General features: G+C 42.2%; 1 protein-coding gene across 7 annotated transcripts in view; it reads right to left on the bottom strand.

The window, feature by feature from the left end:
- The window catches only part of PLCL1 (phospholipase C like 1 (inactive)), a 231,462-nt gene that overhangs the window by 18,657 nt on the left and 189,101 nt on the right, over positions 1-23,704 (bottom strand). For all 7 annotated transcript variants that reach the window (XM_052675374.1, XM_052675373.1, XM_052675366.1 and 4 more), the window contains 4 exons: positions 20,054-22,525; positions 17,795-17,998; positions 7,341-7,416; positions 3,913-4,022 (listed from right to left, as the gene is read on the bottom strand). In XM_052675374.1, coding sequence (XP_052531334.1) covers positions 3,913-4,022; positions 7,341-7,416; positions 17,795-17,998; positions 20,054-22,474 — 2,811 coding nt within the window. In that variant the 5' untranslated portion in view covers positions 22,475-22,525. The remainder of the gene's footprint in view (positions 1-3,912; positions 4,023-7,340; positions 7,417-17,794; positions 17,999-20,053; positions 22,526-23,704) is intronic.

Here is a 23,704-nt window from a genome sequence, read left to right as displayed (position 1 = left end):
TGACTACATCATAAATTTGAGGATTTCTCCCTCAAAGAGTGACTTGCATTAGCAATTTAATAACTGCATGCCTTCTGCACAAAGTAACCTTTCTCTTTATAAATCTAATCAGCAGTAATTTAAGTGCAAGATAATTAGCAGATGAACTGATGGACAGGTGGTTAAATGATCCCTGGAAATTTAACCACTTGATGTCTTGTAGTCAGGTCCTAATAATACATGCTAATAAGAATACAATTACAGCACTAGGAGCAAAACCCTATCACAGACAGCAAAATATTTATAAAACATGAACACATTCCACAGCAGAGATCAAACTCAAACATTTGTTTTTCTCCTCTTTTTTTTTGATCAAAACAGTAAATGCCACTTTGTCTTCTCATGGCTTGTCTATAAATCAGTCTGCATGTAGGTAAGCTGACTAACCAGACAGTTACCATCAACACAAAGGCAGGTATTTGGGGACATTATTGCTAGACTGTGTACGTGCTGATCATGAACGCCCAGGAAAACACATTTGCACACATAACACATCCATGTGAGAGCACTAAATCTGAACACACACAACACACACAAATCTCGTGGACTTGGGCACTCTGGTGGATCCCAGTTTCCATGCCTAAGCAAATACCTCCATGGCACATTCACCTCAGCAAGGGAGTAGTTTTGAAGGCCACATTTCACAGAATCACAGAATCACAGAATTGTAGGGGTTGGAAGGGACCTCCAGAGATCATCGAGTCCAACCCCCCTGCCAAAGCAGGTTCCCTACAGCAGGTCGCACAGGTAGGCATCCAGGCAGGTCTTGAACATCTCCAGAGAAGGAGACTCCACCACCTCCCTGGCAGCCTGTTCCAGTGCTCCGTCACCTCACTGTAAAGAAGTTCTTGCGCACGTTTGTGCGGAACTTCCTATGCTGCAGTTTCCAGCCGTTTCCCCTTGTCCTGTCTCCACTGTCTCATTGGCCTCGCCATTCTGCCCCCCAAGTACATTTCCCCCCCAGGTACATTTCCCCCCCAGGTACATTTCCCCCCCTTCTCTCCTCCAAGCTGAGCAGTTTGGCAGGGTCATTGGGTAATACCACGGCTCACATGAGGTGATAAACAGAACTTTCTTGCTACCTTTGCACTTTAGTGGTACTTAAGTACAAAAGAAAAACAGAAATAGAGGTGCACAGAAATAAAAATAAAAGTGAGGCTACATTTGAGATTATAATGACTAATTATGCTGTGAGAAAATGATTATTCCACCTACTGTAATTACACTGTGCTTCTCAATATTACCAACTGCGTGTGTAATGCTACTTTACACACTATGGGTCCAAATAGAAAGACATAACATTTTATTAATAAACATCAGGAACTGACTTATTAGATAGGCATAGAGTTGTAGTGTCCCTGTTCTTAGCAATATCTCCAATAATCTCTATGTTCTGGTAAATTGCTTGTCCTTCTGATGATGGGTGTTTCTAATCCATAATCATGTTTATATAAACTAAAGAAGAAAATAACATTGTTTTGACTCGCCCTCATTACATACCTCCCAAAAAATAACCTGGGTATTTTGAAACATGAAGAATGCTTGCAGTTGTGATTTTTGTAAAAAGTAATTTTATTTTACACTCCGTTACTATTTCATGATTTGGCCTGGATCATTTTCTTTTACTGCATCCCCTCTTTGAATTCAAAGCTCACCTACTGCAATGAATATTTATAAATAACACATTAATTAAATGTGCGTTTCCTTCACTAGCCTAGGAAGACTATTAATCATTTGGTGAGCATGCAAGCACAACAGCTATTACTGCTCATGGGCACAAACATGCAGGAAAAGCAGACTACTGCTGCGTAACATAACTGTCTCCAACAACCCTGAGCACGTGAAGAAGCTTCCTCCCAGATACGTTTTGCCTTTCTCTCACCTCGCCCAGTGATGATTCATCTGATACATTTGCTAGATACTGCAGGCTGTTTTTCTTTTCTTACCTCTATGCCAACAGCTAGTGAAATGCATTCGTAGTGACCACCCTGAGAATGGGCATGCAGACAACACCCTGTTTTACTGGGGAAAGGTTTGCTGGTCTCTCCTCATCAACACCTCCCCTGAGAGCTCTCACCAGCACACCGCGGAGAGTAAGTGCCAAACACAAGATGCAGCTGTAACCAGCAATTAGGTTTGTTAGGGGCAGGGTTACTGAAATACAGTTTTGTAATAGAACAAAAGAAATTTTTTTTAAAAAAGAAAAGGAACAATCATCAACTGCTTTTTATCAAACATCTGAGGTACAAACATGTTCATCTTTGCCTCGTGGCACTGCTGAATCAAAATTCAGTCAGAATGAAAAGGTGTTTCATGTACTCTTCTACCGACAGTAGCTGCAACCAACATGGTTGGCACCTTAATGTGTAAGTAAACAAACCCAAGAGGCTGTGGCTTAAAAACTATGCACAATTTATTCTTTTACCTTGACTAAATGTTCATAATGTTCTTTGATACATGACAGTATGTATTAGGCAGCAAATATTTTTCATGGGAAATGCTTGATACCCGACTCATATCTTCATTAATCACAGATCATCTGAGAGATCTGAACTTCTAAATTGACAAGCATCTAAAAATGCAGAAGTTTAGAGCAGCCCTGGCTGTGGGAACAGTGACTCAATGCGAGGGATTTATTTTACCTAAAACAGCTAAAGGCATTCAGAATGATGTACACAATTGCCTAGTGCTTTTTTTTTGTTCTCTGTAGCTACTCACCTTAATTATACTGTGTGGTAAAGGTCAGTCCCTTCCATCATGTTTGAACTGACTGCCTTTTCTCTTCATCAGAGGTTCTATTAACTGTACCTATGCTGACTCCGTTGCCCTTTTTCCTCCCTCTCTCACAGTGAATCAACATACACGTTAACCACAGATGTCCCTCAAATCTTCTAACTCTTCCTTCATACCATGACCCTCTCCCACCCATTTTTGTCCCTCAGCATCTCCATTCCCAATTCCTTTTTGTTAGTGCTCTTTCTATCTCAAAGAAGCAGAGGCCTGCCACCTCCTGCTGCTCTTGCTGCTGCTGTTGCACATCGTGTTTCAATGTGTGTTTGATTGGTGAAGTCATAGCGATTCCCTCTGTCCTGCAAACGGAAAGGTGCTAGGGGGCTAGAGACAGGGCAACCCACCTACTGGGAGCTGGAGGGAGCGAGTGGCAGGGAGGGAGCAAGGGGACATGAGTGAACAAAGTGTGATCTAGCAGAGCAAGGTGGGAAATGAGGCTGTGAAGCAAGGTGTGAGCTGAATGCTAACTATCTGAATGCTTGGCTGGGTTCCTCTCGTTGCCTTTGATGGAGCTACACCAGATCCTCTCCTCTTTCCATCTGTCCTGGGGCAACTTCACCCAGGCCCAGATGTTCAACACTGGCAGCTGTAAATTGCCATGGCAGCTGGACCTGTCGCTAAAGCCTGGAGAGCAAAGTGCTCACTGCACAACATGGCAATGTGCAGCCAGAATGGAGGCTCTTTTTGCCACTCAGATGGTGCTCCACTTTTGAAACACATCTCTGACATCTGCAGGATCTACAGTACTTGTTGTGTGTTTTTTTCCATCACAGCCTACCCCATTCCCCACCTTTCCCAAGAGACACTCTTGTCCTCATATTAGAAATGAAGAGTGTAAAACCCAGCGCCAGGTCACATACAGGGTGTGTGAAGGCATAACAGGGAAATGAAACCAGGTCTGTGAGCACACAAACTCATGAGCTATCTTTCCTCCTTTGTGCAGGCTTACATAAAACCCCTTCACAACTTCCAAACCACCTTTGTGATTAAATATATACAAAATGCTCAGTAATTGGGAGTGACAAGCTAAAAAGACCAAAGATCTGTTAATAGGAGGCACAAGGCAGTGTTTTATGTGCTTACCTTCAGCACTGTGATATTCCATGCAAAGCTTTCAATGGCTTTGCTTAATTTTCTTCCTTTCAAACCTTCCTTTGTCCCGAGGTTATGAAGCTCTTCATGGAATTCCATCCCTAAAAAAAAAAACACCAGATCATTGCATCATCCTCTGTATGATAGCATTTTTCTCCTCACAGCTGGCACTTTCTACATCCTGTTTCCATGTTCTCCCTTTCTTCCCCATCAGAACACCATGCCTGGAGAGAACCTTCCAGAACAGCAGTGTTACGTACAACCTCGCACATCCCTTGCTCCCATTTAAACACTCCTCCAGTGCTTCTGCTTGCAGTCTGCATTGCTGAAATACTGTGATAAAAGATGACTGTTTGTCCCTCTCCTTCAATGGATGATTGTGCCCTGGGAGGCAATCTGGCAGATGTGGAAGATACCTGTGCAGCACAGAAAGACAGGCTCACGTGCACAGCTTCTTATTAATCTTAATCACAGTCATAGAGAAAAACTATTGTACTCCACAATGACAATTTCATGAATATACACCGCCAATGGTAGGATTGCTGCTCCTGCAGCCTGTTGAATGGAGACTTCCAACCATAGCCCTGGCCACTGTGACATTTCATTGCTGGATACTAGAACTGTAGAAATCCAGGAGCAGATTAAAAACCTTTGAGTCCAGCTAGCTCACCAATTCTATGAGATTTGCACAGTGTTTGCAAACATTCCTCTGAGGTTACTGAGAATGAAGAGAAAAAGGAGAAAGAGCTCCTTGTTTTCCATTAATTTTTACTTTACGAAGGCCTAATTGGCACTAAATCACTCCAAAACATCTGAAGCCCATTCTGGCTGAAGAAAGCGAGGTGGATCTCCAGTTCAATCTCCAGTTTCACAGCTCTCTCTCCCCTAGTGTTTTAAGGCAAACATCACTCACAAGTTTAAGCTTTGTTGAAATTACATCAAAGAAACCCTCACTGACACCTGACAAAGAGCACCTGAACAGAGCAGTTGTTTTAGCAAGGTTGCTGAACGAGAGAGACCCTGATGCCCTGAGGCAGGCTTGTAATCAGCATCAACCTGCCCAAAGCTCTTCTGGAAAACTGGCAACAGACTTCCTCTTGCCCTGCACTGAATCCGGAGGCGGCTGAGCCACAGCTTGAGAAATACTGAGGGAGTTCAACCTCACACAATACAAGGTTTATCTACAGTTTATTGTCCAGAATGTCACTCACTCACAAGTTTTCCTTGTGATAACAAAGCTCCTGCAATGCTTCCTTTGGAAAACAGTTTAGATAATTGTACCTTAAGCAAGATTCCCCTGTAAGCTGCCTCACACCAACAGACTTACAAATCACTTGAATAAGAGAAAGAAAATAGACAGGTGACTTGCTTTGTTCACTGAAGAACTAAGAAAGGTCTACAGTGCTCAGTTTCACTTAGATAGCCCTGCCTCTGAATCACAGAATTGCTCAGGTTGGAAAAGACCTTCAAGATCATCAAGTCCAACCTCAACCTAGCCATACTTAACCAGCCTTTCAACTTACTTCAAGCTGTATTCTGCTATGAGGATTAGCCTGAAGTCCCATTCAGCATCTTGAACCATTTGAAGGCCCAGAAAACAAGACTGCAAAATACTGCCAGTTTATGTAGTGCACGTTATTTTTCACCCAAAACTTACTTCCTCAGCTGTCGACTGGAGACAGTGCTGCCCCACATAGAAGCAGCTGCTAATATCTGTTGGGCTGCGGGAAGGAGCATCAGTGAAGAAGCATCAAACCCACACGTGAAAAATAAATAAATAGAACAACAAATCAGCAGCTTGAGAAGTCATTTGGGGTCCTGTGGCACAGGGAGCCTGGGTCAAACCAGGCTGGGAATGCACTTGCTAAGGGAGTAGGATTGAGCTGAGGTTGATGAAGGATAATGCTGAAGGCAATTTTACTTCTAACATCTCATAAGAGCAGGAGCCAAGGCACAACCAAGATGAAGCCCTTCAAATTCAGGAAGATGTACCACCTCTCCTCCATTTGCTATCACAGCTCTGGCCACTGCTTCAAGAGTTCTGAATTTCAAAGAACAAAGACTGGGTTCCACCTTGCTCTTGTAACACTTAAAAATAAGTTAAATACGATTACTGAAACAGTTTTCAAGTTTCCTTCAATTAAAAAGATAGGTTTAAAAAGATGAATTAAAGCATTTACTACAAAGCACCAGTTTCATTCATTATTTACATTCAGTAGAAGCAAATGGGTGTAGATTGTTTCATTTGCCAAATCAAAAAATAACTACTGGAAAAAACAGTACTTGGAATTGTTGTGGCCCTAGAAGACTATGCCTGAGACCACGAATCAGATGCAGTAGCTAATGTTTTTGCATTACTGAGCTTAGAGGCTCACTGCAGGTTATAAAAGGTGCAGCTATGCAACTAAATTGACTGAAAGCAGATTTTATTTCCTCAGTGTAAACCCATAAATTCACTGCATGAATTTATTCAGCATGGCTTCTGATACATGAAAGCTGATGGATTTAGTTGTAGAGGATTAAGATCTTAACACTGCCTAATGTGGACTCTTATCTCTGTAGCAGAGCTTACTTTTTGTTATCATCGTAAACTACAGGAAACATGTCCCAGTTAGGAGTCTGGGTTACTGCCCTGAATAAGAGATGAAGGGGTTGCATGAATAAGCTGAGCTGTGAATCACAGACATTTGGTAATTCCTACCATCCTGGAAAAGGATCATGATCTTGTTGTGGCAGAGCAAACAGCATATATGGGTGGCGACTTTGGAACCCATCTCCCCCTCTTATACTGATATATGCAAAACAGAGTCCCAGCTCAGGTAGAGACACCTAGTATAATATAACAACAAGACAAGATCTGCTTTAAGCCCACTTACACTGGTTTGTGCTCACCTAATGCATGATGTGCCTTATGCATGGCCACATGGATTTGTTGAACACAACAGAATTATATTGGTACGCGTTTCCAACATCTAAAACAAACCTAAATGGCACAATTAAGTAAAGATAGGCAGGAGAACTTGGTCCTGTGGGTTTCAAACCTCTTGCCTATCGCATGTTCAAGGGAACAACTTGACAGAGAACAGAGCTCAGAAAATAAAGGTAACACATCTTCTTACTCTCTTTTTAATTGAATTTCTTTCTGGTTCAATTGACTAATTTAAATGCTGTCAGACATTTCAGGTCTGCAGACCAAATGAAGAAATAGCTTTTGGGATGAAAGCTGAGCATTCTTCCCTGATCCTACACCTCCACTGCTGCTGGAGGATGAGTCTTCCAGAGGACAGAGCCTGCTAAAGTAGACCAGGATGCTCATTTAACTATCAAGTGAAAGATGATGCACAGTCACAAACTGTAAGAAAATTCTGTCATGTTGTTTCCCATCTCCCATCCAGAACTGCACATTAGAGAAGGATTACCTGCTTTCTGACACTGAACGATCTTGTTGTGAGTGATGTCTGCCGTCTCAATAAGAACCCTGCTCTCTTGAATCATCTGTCAGAAATAAATGAAAAACAACAGCATTACTGGGGTCTCCTGCAACATATCATCCACAAAAAGTAACAAAGGTAAAACCCAGGAAGAGCTCTGTTCTGCAAGCAAAACCATAAAGATTGGATCACTGCTTCACATCAGGTCCCCTAGATCTATATTAAGCTAAGTGACAGTTGCTCAGGAGATGTTTTGTTCCAGAAATTAAAGAACAGCTGTTTTACATCAGTGAGACATACTGTAAATAATATGAAGTGATTTCAGGAGAAAGTTAGCAGGCAAACAAAACTCATCCTATGTGAAACCAGGCCTTTTCTGATTAGTAATTCCCTTGAAATGGATGAAGTAGTAAATACAGTACCCAGTACAAGCTGTTATCAAAAACATTACCAAGTCATGAGCAGTGCTGATTTCAGGAGGTACTTAAGCCTGTGCGTAACTTTATGCGTTACAGCCATTCAAGCAGTTCAGTTGCTTGAGGTTCTATTTCAAGAAATTCAGATTGAAATCGTACAGCTTTCAGCATCTTGGTTTTGCAGATGAAGTTTACAAGGGAGAGCAAGAAGTCAGCCAGATAATTTCAACAGGACTACTCACAAGTTTCAAGAGACATCGTCATCTACGCAGCTTCCTAGAGCAGGCCATTAAGACAAACACAGATGAAACATCCATTATGTGACACATTTCCTGAGCCTCTTCTCTTGAAACTACTTTTCTCCTTTGACGTTAACAATCCTTCCAAAGCTCTTCAGAAGCTCAGGCAAGCAAACAAATTGTTTCAATGCTTATTCAGTGAAATTGCAGAAGGTAGCACATACATCTGTTGCTGTAGGAAAGAACATGCTGTATAGCAAATTATGCCTGAGAATTATCTCGCTCTCCTGGGACTTCCATCACGAAAACCAGGCAGAACGAAAGCGGTGCCAATTAGAAATTAAGCAGAGTACTGCTTAATTTCTGAAAATACAGAAACCATCATCTGAAAGCTCTGCCAAAGTGCCACAACTGTAAAAAGCAGCCCTACTGTCAAATGCACTAAGTATGAAAACACAACCAGTCAGTTGCAAAGATTTTGGTGGAAGACATTATGGAAGCACTAAGCCAACCCCCACAGATGAAGATGTCTTACTGTTCTAATTAGATACAAAGGAGGAGACGTTTCTACACATCACACACAAAATTCCAAATCCTGGAGAAATTCAGACCCAAATTTTGCTGCTTATGCCATCTCCATTGCTAAATAAAGCTATTAAGAAAGGCTTACTTTAATAAAAATGCCTACAGCATTACTTCAACATAAACAAGAACACAAGAAAAACGAAACCCATTACCAGATTCACAAGCAGAAAGAAAGAGGCCCGACACATTTGTAAGAGTGCAAAATTATTTTTCAACAGAAGATGCCCAGTAGACATGCCTGAGCATTAAATTACTTTAGATAGTATCCTCTGCCTTTCACTGTGTATTACTTTGTTGTTCGTGCATCACGTTCATGCTTTCTCTTTGGTATTTTCACTTATCTGGAAAGCAATAACAATTTCTACCCACCCTCTGGCTTCTCTGCGATGCAGCACGTAGTCAGCTTGTGCAGAAGGAGATATTCAGTGGCCAACTACAAAGCTGCAGTCGGTCTGAACAGCAAAGAGAGTCACTAAGGGGCCAGCCAGAGGACCAGCGTGCATCTCATGGCCACGCAGACCCGCAGCCAGGCACTGCTGGCCACTCCCCATTGCCCCAGGGCTTGCCCACAGCCCCAGTGTGGGTCTGCACTTGCACTTCCTCTGCAGCAGCATCAGGGAGCTGCACAGTGAGGTCAGTGCACCTCAGCCAATGTGTCTGACTCACACGCACAGATCTCTGAAGTGTAAAACCCGATTTATGAGAGTCAGAGCTGCAATAAACAGAAAGCAAGCCTGAAAATCATGAGTTTTTACACACAATTTGGTAACACAGGTTTGACCATATCTTCCTCCAACTACTGGACCCATTCCCGGGATCTTGTGGTACAGTTGTCTTTGGATTGTTTTCGAAAGAGAAGTAGCGAGAGGATGTCAATTTCCCTTTACTGCAGAGCAGGTAGAGCAGCACTCCTCTCCTTTGATGCTGACATCAAAGTCTCACTGCTCTCATCTCAGACAGAACAATTAGAAACAGATCACGCAGCAGAATTTAACCTGTTCCTGTCCTCTTGCACAGTGGCACTTTTGACAAAATAAGCTGCTTTTGTCCCGTGACGTATCCTGAGAACTAAGTCAGAGCCCATGGCTCAGGGACCAGGCTTAGATAACGCCTTTAGGTCACCACCTGGCATTTGCCCTCAGATATTTGTCTAGGAAATACCATTAGGAAGAAATAATACAACCTGGCCTCATGACAACACATGATTTTGGAGGCTCTATAGTGTCTACCTGGTGTGCTAACACCAGGTGGGATCAGTACCTCTGCACTTCAGGACAGAAACTGTTCCCAGCAGAACTGTCTGAAGTTTCAGCAGTTCAGGCCAAAAATATGCTTCCCAGCTCTGCAGTAAAAGATCACAGAGACAGGTTAGTGTGAAGAGGAAGTGAGAATGTTTGCTTCAAAGAATCAGAGATGGATTCATATAGTTAACAGTAGGACAAGCAAGTAACTACTATCCAGGAGTAAAATGATAGCAATGTGCTTTGGTTTTGTGGGTGTTTGGTTTTTTTTTTCCCCTTTGTGTCTGTTACAATAGATGCTCTTCAAAGGTTTAGGAGCCAATCCTGAGAACAAAATTTATACAGTCTTCAAAAAATAATCCAAAAGCAATGTGGAAATCCATTTCTTTTTTTCCTCTTGCATGTTTATTTATGTAATATTTACAAAGTTATTGCTGTAAGGATCAGCTGTCCCTGGTAACTGTTTACAGGAATTACTGCTAATAATGCCTCAGTACACAGTCTACTGCAGGTATAAGCAGGTGAAAGCTGCAGCTAGGGAGCCAGGGCTCCACACACATCTCCATGCTTGACCCGTGAGAGCAGCAGCAGGTTTCCCGGCCACAGCAGAGAATGCTGACTAGGGACACAGCATGTTGGCCAGGCCTATGGCTCTGCTCCTGTCAGCTGCTCCTGCATACAGCCCTGTGCTGTGGCATCTAGAAACACTTCTATTTTTTTTTCCCCTCTTTCTTTGGCATTGGTTCTTAAATGACTCCAGAAGCTCTTAGTCTGAACACTCCCCTGCTTTTCCAGCTGGCACCAAACCCAGAGCCCTGCACACGGATGTCAGCTACCTCTACTAGCAGTGCCAAGACAAGAACCAGAAGCACAAAACACAACATGGAGCTGTGGGATTTTCTGCTGGGAAGGTAACCCCATAAATCATACAACAGTCTAAGATTTCCAACGCCCGGTTTTGCCAGCAATGTTATGACATCCAGCAATATGTCTCAGATGTGAAAATTGAGCACTTTTTTGCAGTCTGAATTTCCATACACATCTGCACTGCTAAGATCGCTGTTGAGCAATGCTTTTGAGGCACCTGCCTGGAGTCCACCAGGCTGCTTTTTAATGGCAGCTCCCAAATGGCGCTCAGTTTGGCCATTGCCTTCCAAAAGCAAGAGATTTCTCATTCCTCTGTAAACTCATGGTTCACCTCTCTGACACTGAGCCTTAAGGGACTGACCACAAATAAGTATGTGCTAATAAGCAACCTTCAAAGGATGGATGCTGATATCTGGGTCCACTCAGACCCAAGATAGCTCTTGTTTCCCATGTTATAAAGATTAATCTTGAGAGTGATGTGTTTCAAGTAACTACAGGGAAAAAAACATGGACAAAAAAGGCAGTGAAGCCACACAAAAGTTTGATTCTGTTACAGGTGCTTTGAGAGGTAGTTTGCTGACGCAACACTGCATGTCCTGGAGGTGCTGACCCTGCTGTAGAGGCTGCAGTGCAAGAAATACTCTCATAATGAGAAGGGAAGAAGTTGTTGTTCAGAGTGACAGAAGACACACATGGCATAAACCCCAGAAGAACATGTCACATTTAATAAACCAATGGGGATGAGGAACACAAAACCTCATCTGCATGTGTTACTTATTTTCCTGCAAAGTTGCTCATTTAATTTAAATATTACAGAATGCTGAAAACAAGTAGCTTAAGCTTGATTCACCTCAACCTACCTGAAGCACTGCTTAACCTGCTGAAACCAGGCAGGTTTCTCACAAAAGCACAGGCGGGAGCTGGCACAAACCCAGGAGCTCTCTAATACACAGTGCATGAGAACCAGGAGGTGGAACAGACCGTGGGCTGAAAATATACGTGGCCTGGCTTACTGAAGTGTCTAAACACTGCCTGCAATATCAACTTCTAAATCACATTCGCAGGAAGAGTTTAACTTTGTCATATCTGTTAAGTGTTATTACAAAGGTAAATAATATAGAAAGTATGTTTACACTACATTCTTTTTTTTTTTTTTAACTGAAGAATTGCATGTTTGTACTAAGGTTTAATCACAAGATAAGCAAAAAATGAACAAAAATGTTTTCTTTTTATTTTAACAAACTCCTGTGCTAAAAACCTATTTCATACTTTTATTACAAACTACTCTAGAAATTGAAAAGGACACAGGAAATTAACACAGCAGAGTCTCACCAAAAAAAAAAAAAAAAAAAGACAGGAAAAACTCCCAGTGTCAAATAAAAACACTGCTTCTGCTGGGAAGATAAATGATAGAGAAGGAACAGTTCAAAGAATCTACTCTGAAATATTCTGAAGTTTGAACAGAAACTGACAGAACATCAAATTAAAAAAGAGAAAGCTTCCCCCTCTCTGCCATTCTCCTGTGCCTGCCTCAGACAAGGAAGGAATTCTGCCTGGGTAAGGATTGCCATATCATGCCTCTATTGCTGCAAAAAATGCCACAGAAACACAGCCAATTGGAAAAACATCCAAAGCACACAGTGAGCTCATGAAAATTTAAAGAGGATTTCCTCTAGCACCGAACATTTCTTGCAGACATTTGAGACTTGAAACTGCCAGACAATTAATCATGTGCCAGCAAGTATCGTAAAGAGGATGTCCACATGGTACCAAAATGTGGGAAGAAATAGAAGAAATACTGGCCACCTACTGTACCTTGCCTGTGTACCAGTGCACTCCAGACCAGGTTTCTGTATGTGAGCCTGTAAGAGTTCAGCCCAGTAATTATCAGGATGGTCACATTACCTGGAAGCCTCTGAAATACCTTAGCTACACGGACTGCAGAAGGAAATGAAGGAAATTCACCATAAGTTCCAATTTCATGGTTTTGCTTCCAAGTATGGTGTCAAGATCACATCCTGCAATGCTCTCTCATGGTTCATAGTTTTTCATTGGTATTCCATACCATGACATCATGCAATGCACTGGGAGTTAGAGAGTTAATGTTGCAGTTCCGTGCATTGTTGCTGTACTTTTTTGAGTTCCAGTCTCTTGGTCTCAGAAGAGAAGAATGAGCTACAACTCCCAGAAGACTTCATTTTTCCATTTTCTGTTTGGAGGGGGAAAGATATAACAGACAGGGAGTCATGAGACTGCCCTCCATGCTCCCTGGCCATCTCACCTACAGAATGAGAGTACGGACTTTGGTTTCGGGAACTCTCTTTTGCATTTTATTTGTTTCAATTTCAATCATATTATATTATCTAGCTTTTTGTCCTTCATCTCATCACCACTGTTCTTTCTCATCCAGACACATCTATCTACCCTCTCCCTTTTTCTCCTACATCCTCCCCTTCCTGGGGCACGGATCCATGGATCTCTTCACTTGTCATGCAAACCAGGTCAAACCACGACAGACCTGGTGCACAAAGACCAGAACTCTATAAAACGATAGAAACAAGCAAGAAACAGGGGAAGGAATCAGCTTTCAACACGCTTGTGCTAAATGACCAACTAAAGCACCAACCAGAATTTCAGTCTATAAGAAAAGTTCCGATGGGACCACTTTCAGGTCCTAATTTACAAGAATGGATGTGGTTCTCAGAGAGAGAAAATGAGAGACTAGTGAGAAAACAGAGAATTACAAGAAAAGGAGAAAGAAAAAGTATAATTGCTTTCCCAGCCTAAGACCAATTTTGGATAGAAAGTTGTTTAAGACAGCTATGAATTCAACGTCCATGTACCGGACTGTGTTTAACATCAGTGCCTTATGACACTTTCTTGGCAGCAAATATGCTCTGCAATATCCCTTGTTTTCAGCTGTTCAGAGAATTGTGAAAAATGTCCCTTTGGGGATGATGCTGTCCCAGCTGAAATACAAATTTCAGTGGAAAAGCTCATCAAAACCCATTTGGTCACTTTGCATTTACATAAACTGGAAAAAATGGATTTCCTCGCTGGGAATAAATAGCTGTCATGCCCACATCAAGACAAGGAAACCCAAAAGACCGAATCTGAAACAAGAATGTACAGACATACACACCTCTGCAGATTTCTGCCAGCGTGAATGGACCAATACTTGTATCAGAAAACCCATTGCCATTAAATACATCGTCTTATTTCCCAGCAGTGCATTTCTTATCGAAAATCCCCAATCCATCTCCACGTTAGCTGTGAAGTTAACTCTAACTTGCCTTCTCTCAACCATACCAACAGACACACCATCCTTCCTTCCTTACCTATCTGTTACAAAATAATCATGATCAGTTCCCAGAAAGAGGCGTGAATACAGAGCAAAAAGAACATTTGAACATAAGTATATATAACAAAAACATCACCCATCCTTTGTGCAACTGTCATTCAAAAATTGAGTGAGAAAAATTCTTGGGGAGCTTCTTTCACTTTTGCCTGAAAAAATACTTGCACAAGAGCCAGATGACTGGGAAAAGACAAGAAAATGTATTACCAAGTGTGTGTTATTTCTAATTTCCAAATGATTTAATCATTTCATCTCAGAGGAAAAATAAAGCTGAACCAATAACTGTAAAGCAAACTGCACAAGCGATTCTTGGTTCATACATGCTTGCATCAGCAAATGAATATACTGTGCAGAGAAACCACAATCTGTTTACCCAAAAAAATTTCACACACAAAAAAATCTCACTTCACAGGATAACTGTTTGCAATGAATAATTCAGCCATCTGTCACGTCCAGCTGGGCCCCATTCGTATTCCTCCTTTGCTTTCTTTTCTTTTCTTTTCTCCCTCCCTCCTCACCCCCCCTTTAAGTGTGACCACTGAACACCAGTACCAGTTTGGCAGACTGTAAGGTACAGCACATGCTGCCTCACCTGAGCGAGCTCCATGCAGTGCCCAACCACCCATGATGGGGTGGCTAGAGGTAAAAAGCAATAGGCAAGGTCTGAGGAACAGCTCTGCAAATGGCATGCCCTGCTATCCTCTGTTCATGCAATCGCTTGAGTCGGAAGAAGCCTGCAAGGACCACTGAGTCCAACTCCTGGCACCACACAGCACCATCCAGATTTCAAAACCTCCTTCTGACAGCGCTGTCCAAGCACTTCTTGATCTCCAGCAGCACAGGGATGTGCCCACTGCCCTGGGCAGACTGTTCCATGCTCACTGCCCTCAGGGGCACAACCTTTCCCTCACTCCCAGCTGACCCTCCATGACATCACACACTACGCTATGTATAGTAGTAACCAAAACTGCACGTAAGCTGAAATCAACTGTTCTCAACTGTGTTTCTAGTAGCACACATATTCTTCAAGAATGCTTTCTCTGCAATACCCACGTTCTACCTGATTTTCAAGTGGTCCCGTTCTCTGTACTCTCCAAAACTCCCCTACCATTGAAGGTATCACCACTGAGATCCCTCCTCTACAAGACACAACAGTAGTTGAGTTCCACAAAATTGCTCCAATGCGACTAAGAAAAATAGAGCCTTAAAAAAAAATCATTTGGGATCCTGAGACAAAGCACATCAGATTTTATTCTAATAGAGCCTCTCTCAAAAGAAAACGTTTAAGGCTGAACACAATAGTAGAACTAATTACCCAGGAAAACACAAACAAACTGGTCTTTGTCTATCTGCCTGCTCTGACAAAGGCTGAACACAACGGAATAAACACTTACTTGTTTTCAGGAGGGCTGTAGCGGGTCTCAGAGTATTTGCACCCTCCATTTGCCCAGGCTGTCAGCACTGCCCATGCCCCATTAAACACACAGGCAGAGTTTATATTTTCTTTGGGGAAAGAAAGAAGATGTGGTCAAAACCCACTTTGAGCCATTTATGGGGAACGCAGCAAGTAGTTGTTCTAGTCCATCAAGATCCATGGAGCTACGCTCATCAACAACTTGAAACTGTACTATATCTTTTTGGTTTGTGAGTTTTCTTAATCATATCTAAAACGTTTTAGTTTGCTTTCCATCAACATCTCCTTGTGCACATTCACACTGCTTCCAAGTATTTCACTCTGGAGAACAAAAGCACAGAAAAATTGCCCCTATATGTTAACTTCCTCCTTTCTCTTTCTCTCTCTGTACCTCCTTCAACACCCCCTGACACGCTCTAGCTTACGCTTGCTGAATCACATGTTGGCTGCCTGATTCAACCCCTCACGCAAACTGACCAGGAAAAGCTTCATAATAACAAGTTCCTTTCTAAAGAGAAGTACACTCTTGGTTATAACAAGTCACTACAAATACCATAGCAAGAATACTTTCTCAGTGTTAAAAGCACAAAATCTCCACCACATACTCACTGTATTTTCAAATATCAGAGACTTTATGTTCTAAATATAGAAAGGACAAAATAGATTTCAATCTTCTGCTGACACTGCTTCAAGAAAGGAATAACCAAAATAAAGCAAATATATTCATAAAATCTAGCTTTTGCTTTTTCAAAAGCAAATAGTATTAGCAACATAAGACATCCAACCAGCCAGACAACATGAACGAAAGCATCATAAGCTACGTTCTTCTTAACAAGAACTGCAGCTCAAATCAGCTAAAATGGAAGAATCATTTCTCTTCGCTATGATACAGCCCTTGTGCTGTATCTCAATAGTAAATCTTTTCTCCATCAGAGACAAATGTGAAAGTAAACATTATTTAAAAACAGTTATTAAAGAGCTTTGATCTGCAACTCAAAGAGGTCTTTCACCTATTTAAAACAGAACAACTATTTCTACAGTGCGTGGAGACCTTGATATGTCTCATGCGTACTCTCCAGTACATAATTAAAAAGATCAGAGGTGACACATTCATTTTGGTAAACTCCATAAGCAAACCTCCGAATACAGAAGAAATCCTTGTTTTGTGGCATTTGCTCATTCAGCCAAGCATCACACATAAGAACTCCATCCTAAACATGGCAGGTGACTGGACATCAAATCCTCATTCTAATATTGATACAGCTGGTATTTTATTACCACAAATGCATTACCTTCAAATTATACAAACCACTCTGGAAGGAACCCAAAGTTTTTTGGTTTTTTTCAGAGTATTTGTAGCATTTCTCCTGAAAAGTGTGTTAAAACAGCAAAATTGGAGACGAAATGCAGGAGGGCATTTGGCACAGTAATAGCTGGTCAAAGATGCAGTCCATTTTATAACGCTTCAGGGTCTCTGGAAGCAATTTGATACCCCTCAACTTACTTGCAATTCTTACTTTTATTCCTTGCGTACATAAGCTGTGGAAATAATTGCTGTGCACTGTAAATGCACTGTGATATGTATGTCACATTTCACAAAACTATGCAGTTTTCTACCAGTTGATGAAGATCAGCTACCAAAGATGGGAAGATACAAGGCAGTCTAATAACATGAGAGGTATGATGTAAGAACAACTATTCCTGCTACAAGTTACACGTGCTCAGCACATGAAGCTGAGCAGCAGCATTTACATCAAATTATTTTAGATTGCTTCTTCACATTTTGCAAGTACTTCTGTACCATACCACTTTCTCCCTCCCCACATGTAAGAGGGGGTATTTCAAAACGTTTCTTCTGTGTCCTCTCAAACAAAGATACTTACTTGGTTTTAGCAGGGATACGGACACTACGTACAGTGCTGCAGAAAGGCATTGAGAGAGGACAGCTCAGCTTTGCCTCCCTATCTGATGGCCTTGCTCTCTGCTGAGAGGAGACAAGCAAAGGGAAACGCAAATCTTGCCCCTTCTCAAGGACAATGAAAAACAGCCTCTGGTACATGCTGAACTGCTGCTGTTTTCATAAACAAAGTCAGTCCTTAAGTGCCAACATGTACTAGTCACAGCCATGTTTAAAGGAAAAAAAGGAACAACAAGAAAACGCCCACTGTTGTGATTTGAATGATAGGACAATTTTGCATAGTTTAAATTGCTTGAAGAGCTCCGTTCATTTAACAGAAACTTCCAGGCAGAAGAAAGCCAGCAAGAAGCCTGCCATTTTTGCAACCATGGGAAAAGACACAGGTAGCAGTGGGAAGCACCTACCAGGTCATATGCAGCCAGAACCTTTTTCTGCACGTCAGGCACAGTCCCCAGAGGCTCTAGGTAAGGAAACGCGTCCTTCATACAGAGGGTAACAGAGGGAGCATTCTCACTGCTTACGAGCCGCGAGGACAGGGTCAGGATGCACTGCTTCAGGCTTGCGATGGGTGGCAGCCCACACAGCTCTTTGACTGACACTATGGCATTCTGGGGGAAGAAAAAGAAATAGTTTTGCACAAATCCTCACCTGCCATTAGTTCCCCACCTGCCAGCATGCAGTCATTGCTTTGGGGCTTCCCTTTCCACCACACGTCCAAATATAGGCGCAAGCACACCTTCAAGCTCAGAAGGGTCATGTTAGCATTTGCAGGATTTTAAGAGTTTTGCTTTCATACTCAAGACGTTGACAAGACAACATTGCCAGGACTATTCCCGTGGCTAGTTTTACAGCTACTCTGCATTGCAAATCCAGCCCCCGTGGGGACAAGCTTTGGTCCCAAGTATATCAAGCCTAAAATACTATTTCTCTTCTCAAGTGTTTGGAGTCCAATTGCTTTTGATGCTGTAATCGCCTCACTCTCCTGTCATTATCATCCTCCAGCAAGAACAAGTTCGACAGACATATTTCCCATGGGAAAGGCAGACAGAAAAAACATACTTTGTTTTCAGCCCTGCATTACCACACCATAAAGAAATACAAACACTCTTTCTTCTTAATAGGTCACATGTAAGAAAAATCAATACTGGATATACAGGTCAAACCCAACTAACATATGACAATTTATTTATTTATCGTCAGTGGATGTATGGCTGACTCACCCTCAATAATTTAGCTTCTCAAGTCATACAATCTGTGACCACGACACCAAAAAAATCTAAGTGAGAGAATAATGTAACAGCTCATAACTCACCCCACAATGTCTTCCTGAAAAAAGTCAAATGCCCAACTTATTAACAGAGAAGTCTCTCATTAATCAAATGCATTAGCATGCTGTTCAATCTAATGACAGCGTCTTCACGGAGCCTTCCCAAAAGCAAGATCTTGTACTGAAATTTTGTTTGGCAGGCAGATTAATGCTATTTCTGAGTTCAAGTCGAAGAACATTTTCTTTCATTATAGTTCATGTATATAATCCTGACCTAGACAGAAGGTGGAGTCAGCAGCTCAAACTACTTACTTTCAAGGCTTGCAGGAAAGGCTGGGAAGAGTTTCCCATTCTTAAAAATATGCTTAGACTAATCCTTTGGGAGTGATTTAAAACTTATGTCATTTTGTAAACTTTTCTAGCTGCCAACATTTCATTTGCTTTAGACTCCATCCAGAAAAGTGGGGTCAGTGAAGTGATACGCATTTTTTTACTGTTTTCAAATGAATTGTTTATGTATCTTTACCAAGGAGATAGACAGTTGTGGCTGATTTCAGTTTCTCATTAAAGAAAACTCATTGTTTAATTGCTCCTCAGTTTTGTTTCTAGGCAGTGCATGGACCTCTGAGCTGAGCTCACACTTACCAAACCTGCACAGCTGCCCAGCACACAGAAGACAACACCCTTGCTGTGACAGCACCTCCTGCTGCCCACAACAGTATAACCCAGGCACTTACACACAGTGAGCTCTGACTGCTCTCAGAGCAGAGCAGGCAAGCAGACAAGGTGCCAGGAGAACATCTGAGCCACAGTGCATCACCACTGTCTGGGCAGGCACTCAGTCAGGCAAGGCAACACAGCTACATAGCAAAGCAGAAATTACAACCCAAGCAGCCTTCAGCTGTGTACATTAAACATTCACAGCCCTTGGCTGAACAGTGGCAACAGGCACTCAGGGCAATGTGCTGTTCTTAGCATGATGGGTTTCTGTGGTGCAGAGAATACTCTAATGAAAAGAAAAAAGATACACAGCGTAACCCTCATTGAGACAGCAAAGCAAAAGCTTGCTGACATTTTCCTGCAAGAAATGCAAAGAAATGAAGCTTTGAAGACCTGAGGATGTAAATGTATCCGCCCATCTGCTTTCCTGGACAAGGACACCCAGTAACGTGTGTGTTCAGAGAGAACATACTGATTTTTAAACAATTTTGCCTAGCCCCATATCTGCTTATTACATAACACCTATAACTGTCAGCCTTTTGACACCCAGTTACAAGGTGAGATGGCTGTGGGCCTCACGCTTCTCCAGTTTTCCACCAAGCTTTCCCTACTGGCAAGGCTCACCAGGACCTCTGCTTCTGCGTTCAGTATACACCAATGCAGACAACAGCCATACCTGCATGTTCTCTCTCATGTCGGTGGCCTCTCGTAGTGGATGCACAGCCAACTTAAAAATGTCATCGATAGTCTTGAGCCCAGTGTTCCTCAGCATGGTGTACTCCCTTGCTTTCTTTCCTATCCTCACCGAGAGGCTGCGCTTTTGGGCCTTTCCACCTCCACTTCGATTGGTTATTGCAATATGAACAAACAGCGTAACGTGCTCCATGATATCGCCAACAAAAGACCGCAGCGGTATGTGCCTGTATCCAGGCTGCAGGCACTCCAGTGGGATGGTGTACTGGCCTATGAACTCATCCCCGATGTAGTCATCGTCCAAAACAACAAAACGGATCATGGCCAACTCTGGTAGATTGATCTGGAACTCAAAGCTCTCATCAAAAATTGGGTTATCACTGTTTTGCTGAACGGTTTTAGTTCTTTGTTCAGTGCAATCTGCAGGAATCCCATGTATTTCTATACAAACGTAGGGATCAATGACATCCCCTTTTGCACACGCACCTTTGGGTTTTGGAAAGTTTTGCCCACTGATTATTTTGACATGTAGAACTTGGGGAGAGACTCCCGGAACAATGCCCTTTGTATTTGCACTGAAATAAGACACTTCTTCACGCATCACTGAAGGCCTGAGAACATACCCGCATCCACCATTCTGTAGAAACCAGCCAGTGTGCAGGTCCATCATGGGCCCTGGAGTCTGATAGTTCATTGCCACTATCTGACAACCACAATTCCAAAAATCTTGAGGATTTAAATTACTGGAGTCTATCCTCATAGCACTGGGGTACACCCTGGAAAGAAACTTTTTGTTGTAGTTGACAAAATCCTCAGGGTATTCATTTGCAATTCGACTGGCTTCTGCTTCACTAAAGGAGCAGATCTCCCAATAATTTTGAGCTTTCATGGACGTCTCAAAGTCTTTGTATTGGACAGATTTGCATAGCGACACCAAGTCAGATAACTCCCTGCACAGCCAGATCAGCTTTGGTTCCCTTGAGAAGTCTTCTGACAGTCTCCGGGATATTTCAGCCTCTTCATCTTCATCTGTGACTTCCCCTTCTAGTATATCCTGGTCGCAGGGCAGCTTCTTCCCCTTTACAATGATCTTCATTTTCAGTTTCTCAGGTGACGGGAGGTAGGCTTCTGAAGATAAAGGTGTCTCCGTGTAGAGTTTGTTTCCAAAGATCCTTTTCATGTGTTGTACCACAACCTTCTGCTGTTGTACGGAGCAGTGGTTCCCCAAGCATAGAATAAGGGGGTATTCTGATGCAAAGAATGCCAATTTGTTTATCACTTCGATAACATTTTGAAATGAAAGTGGCGATGTCATGTTGTTACGGTTACAAATAATGGGCTCATTATCTGGGCCATCACAGACATCTAGTTCAATACTCCGACAACTCATTTTTAAAGCTCTGACGTAACCATTGATATCAGCTGGCCCTCTGAGCTGGTCTTCAATTAGATATGTGTTGTGGGATGCATTGATGTAGTAATGCGACAAGGGCTGTGTCATGTCTTGGACAATCTTTTTGTGCTCGGGATCAAAAATATCACATTCTGAGGATAGCAAGTATTGAGTAAATCCATCAATTGCAAGAAAACCTTTCAAACGTCCTTCTTGAGAAAGCTCATATCTGCGAATAATATCTAGACACATTTCTTCTGTTATGTGGGTCACTCCTTGCTCAGCCTCTAAAAACAGCATGAGGTCATTGGCATCTAGATACTCTTTGTTTTTAGATATCTGCACAAGTAAGAAATAAACTTCAGGTCTGGTGCAAAGTTCGCAGAATGCTTCGTAAAATTCCTCTTCTGTTACTCGTGTTGTCAGTTTCTCTTTGCTCTTCTGGATTTCCTTGAATTTTAATCTAATTTTTGATTCCTTTAAGGTGGGGTTAAGCTTCTTTATTAGTTCCACAGATGTATCTTCTAACATTATGCCATTACCATCAACGTCTGCTGCTTCAAAGACAGTTTTCAGCCAGGCAAACCGTGGAGTATTATGGCTGCTTTCCATCAAATCCAGGGGTTGTTTGCTACGAGAAACCAAGTACCTTAATCCCGATACCCAAATATTGGCCACGTCAGCTGAATTGGCAACCAGGTCGAGGGACTCATAGTTCTCACCGTGAATTACCGACAGCGCGCAGTCCTCAGAAATCTGATCTGCAAGTCCGTTATTCCTGAACGTTTCTGTGTTCTTCCCTAGCCTGATTTCTTTTATAGCAGAAATATCGAGCTTGGCTTTCTCAAGGTCCTTTTTGGAAGGCTCCCAACGAAGAGCCTGCAGATCAGGATCCAAAGTAAAAAAACGGTTATAAATCCGGGAATTTGGACGAACTTTCTTCAGTTCACACCCAGCCTGCATAAAGCTGATACAGTCACTAGCGCTGCTTATTTTCTTCTCTGATGGCATGCTGCTGAAGGACACTGTTTTCTTTCTTCCACATTTCTGGTTTGAAGGATCCTGTGAATGATTGTGTTTAAAGGGGAAAAAAAAGAAAAAAAAAAAGAAAAAAAAAAGAATGATTAATTTTTCTTTGGCCATTCCACAAGTCTATAAATAATAGAGAAGATATGTTTATGTAAAGATAATTCACGATCTCCCAAACCTCAAAACACCACACATTATCCCTTCCCACCATTCAGTTCCCTGCTGAGCTACAAAACAATCATACAGCGACTTGACTGATCACAGCATTTCAGACACCAACTTTCCACGAGTGACATTTGCAGCTATTTAACTCTTCTCCAGATCTCAGCAACTTGCTAGGGGTGTGATGAGATAGCATTCAGTTGTGTCATGTCCTCAAAAAAGATATGGGAAGAGGGCTTTGTGCAAAGCTCCAGAACCTGATCTAAGATTTGCTTAAAAGTTGAGTGGGACTGCATTTACAAACAGGATTTAAAAGATCTAAAAGAGAAACTTTGGGATAAAAAGGCATTAGAAAAAGTCTCAGAGTGCATAGGAGGAAAAGGGGAAGAAGTCAACAAAGCAAGGCTGGGAGGCAAGTCTGGGGTAGACCACCAAGCCTGTGCCCTTGAACACTTGGTGCTCAGCAGATGAGTTCCTGACATGCCTCTGCCTCTTTCCTGTCATCTTAGATATCTCATATAAAATGAAAACAAAACCAAACAGACGTGAGTCAGCCCCTTGAGATACATACTCAGGAGGAATCTGGGCTTTCTTATTTGTATGTTTTAGCATCTTTTGCCAAGGGATGCTCTCACCATGCAGAGAAGACCATCCAGCAGCGTGGCTCTCACGCATGCTTGTGTGACAGCCTCATTTACTCCCCTGCTCAGCCCCAACCTTCCTCACACTTGCTCATCTCTCTATATGCTTTAGAAAGCAACTCTTCGGGAACTTTCTGAATGCCAAGACCACAAAACACCATGAGAAAATGAAGGACAACCAAGCAAAAAATCCAAAGCCCTTTCTTTATGGCATATTTTCTAGCTCCTTTTGAGGAGACACATGTGACCTCATGTGACACATGTGACCATCATTTCAGTACCAAGTACCTACTCACTGCTGGATGTAAACCGAGCTGCCTGCAAAGCTTTTTGTAATTTTAGCTCAGCAACTAAATTTAAGTCTTTCTCAACATATTATCAGTTCAAAACATTTCACAGTAATTACAAA

This window comes from Tympanuchus pallidicinctus, unplaced genomic scaffold, assembly GCF_026119805.1.
Source record: "Tympanuchus pallidicinctus isolate F22 unplaced genomic scaffold, pur_lepc_1.0 scaffold15, whole genome shotgun sequence".
Taxonomy (NCBI): Eukaryota; Metazoa; Chordata; class Aves; order Galliformes; family Phasianidae; genus Tympanuchus; species Tympanuchus pallidicinctus.
Note: the sequence above shows the minus strand (reverse complement) of the source record. Positions and strands in the feature narration are given on the sequence as shown.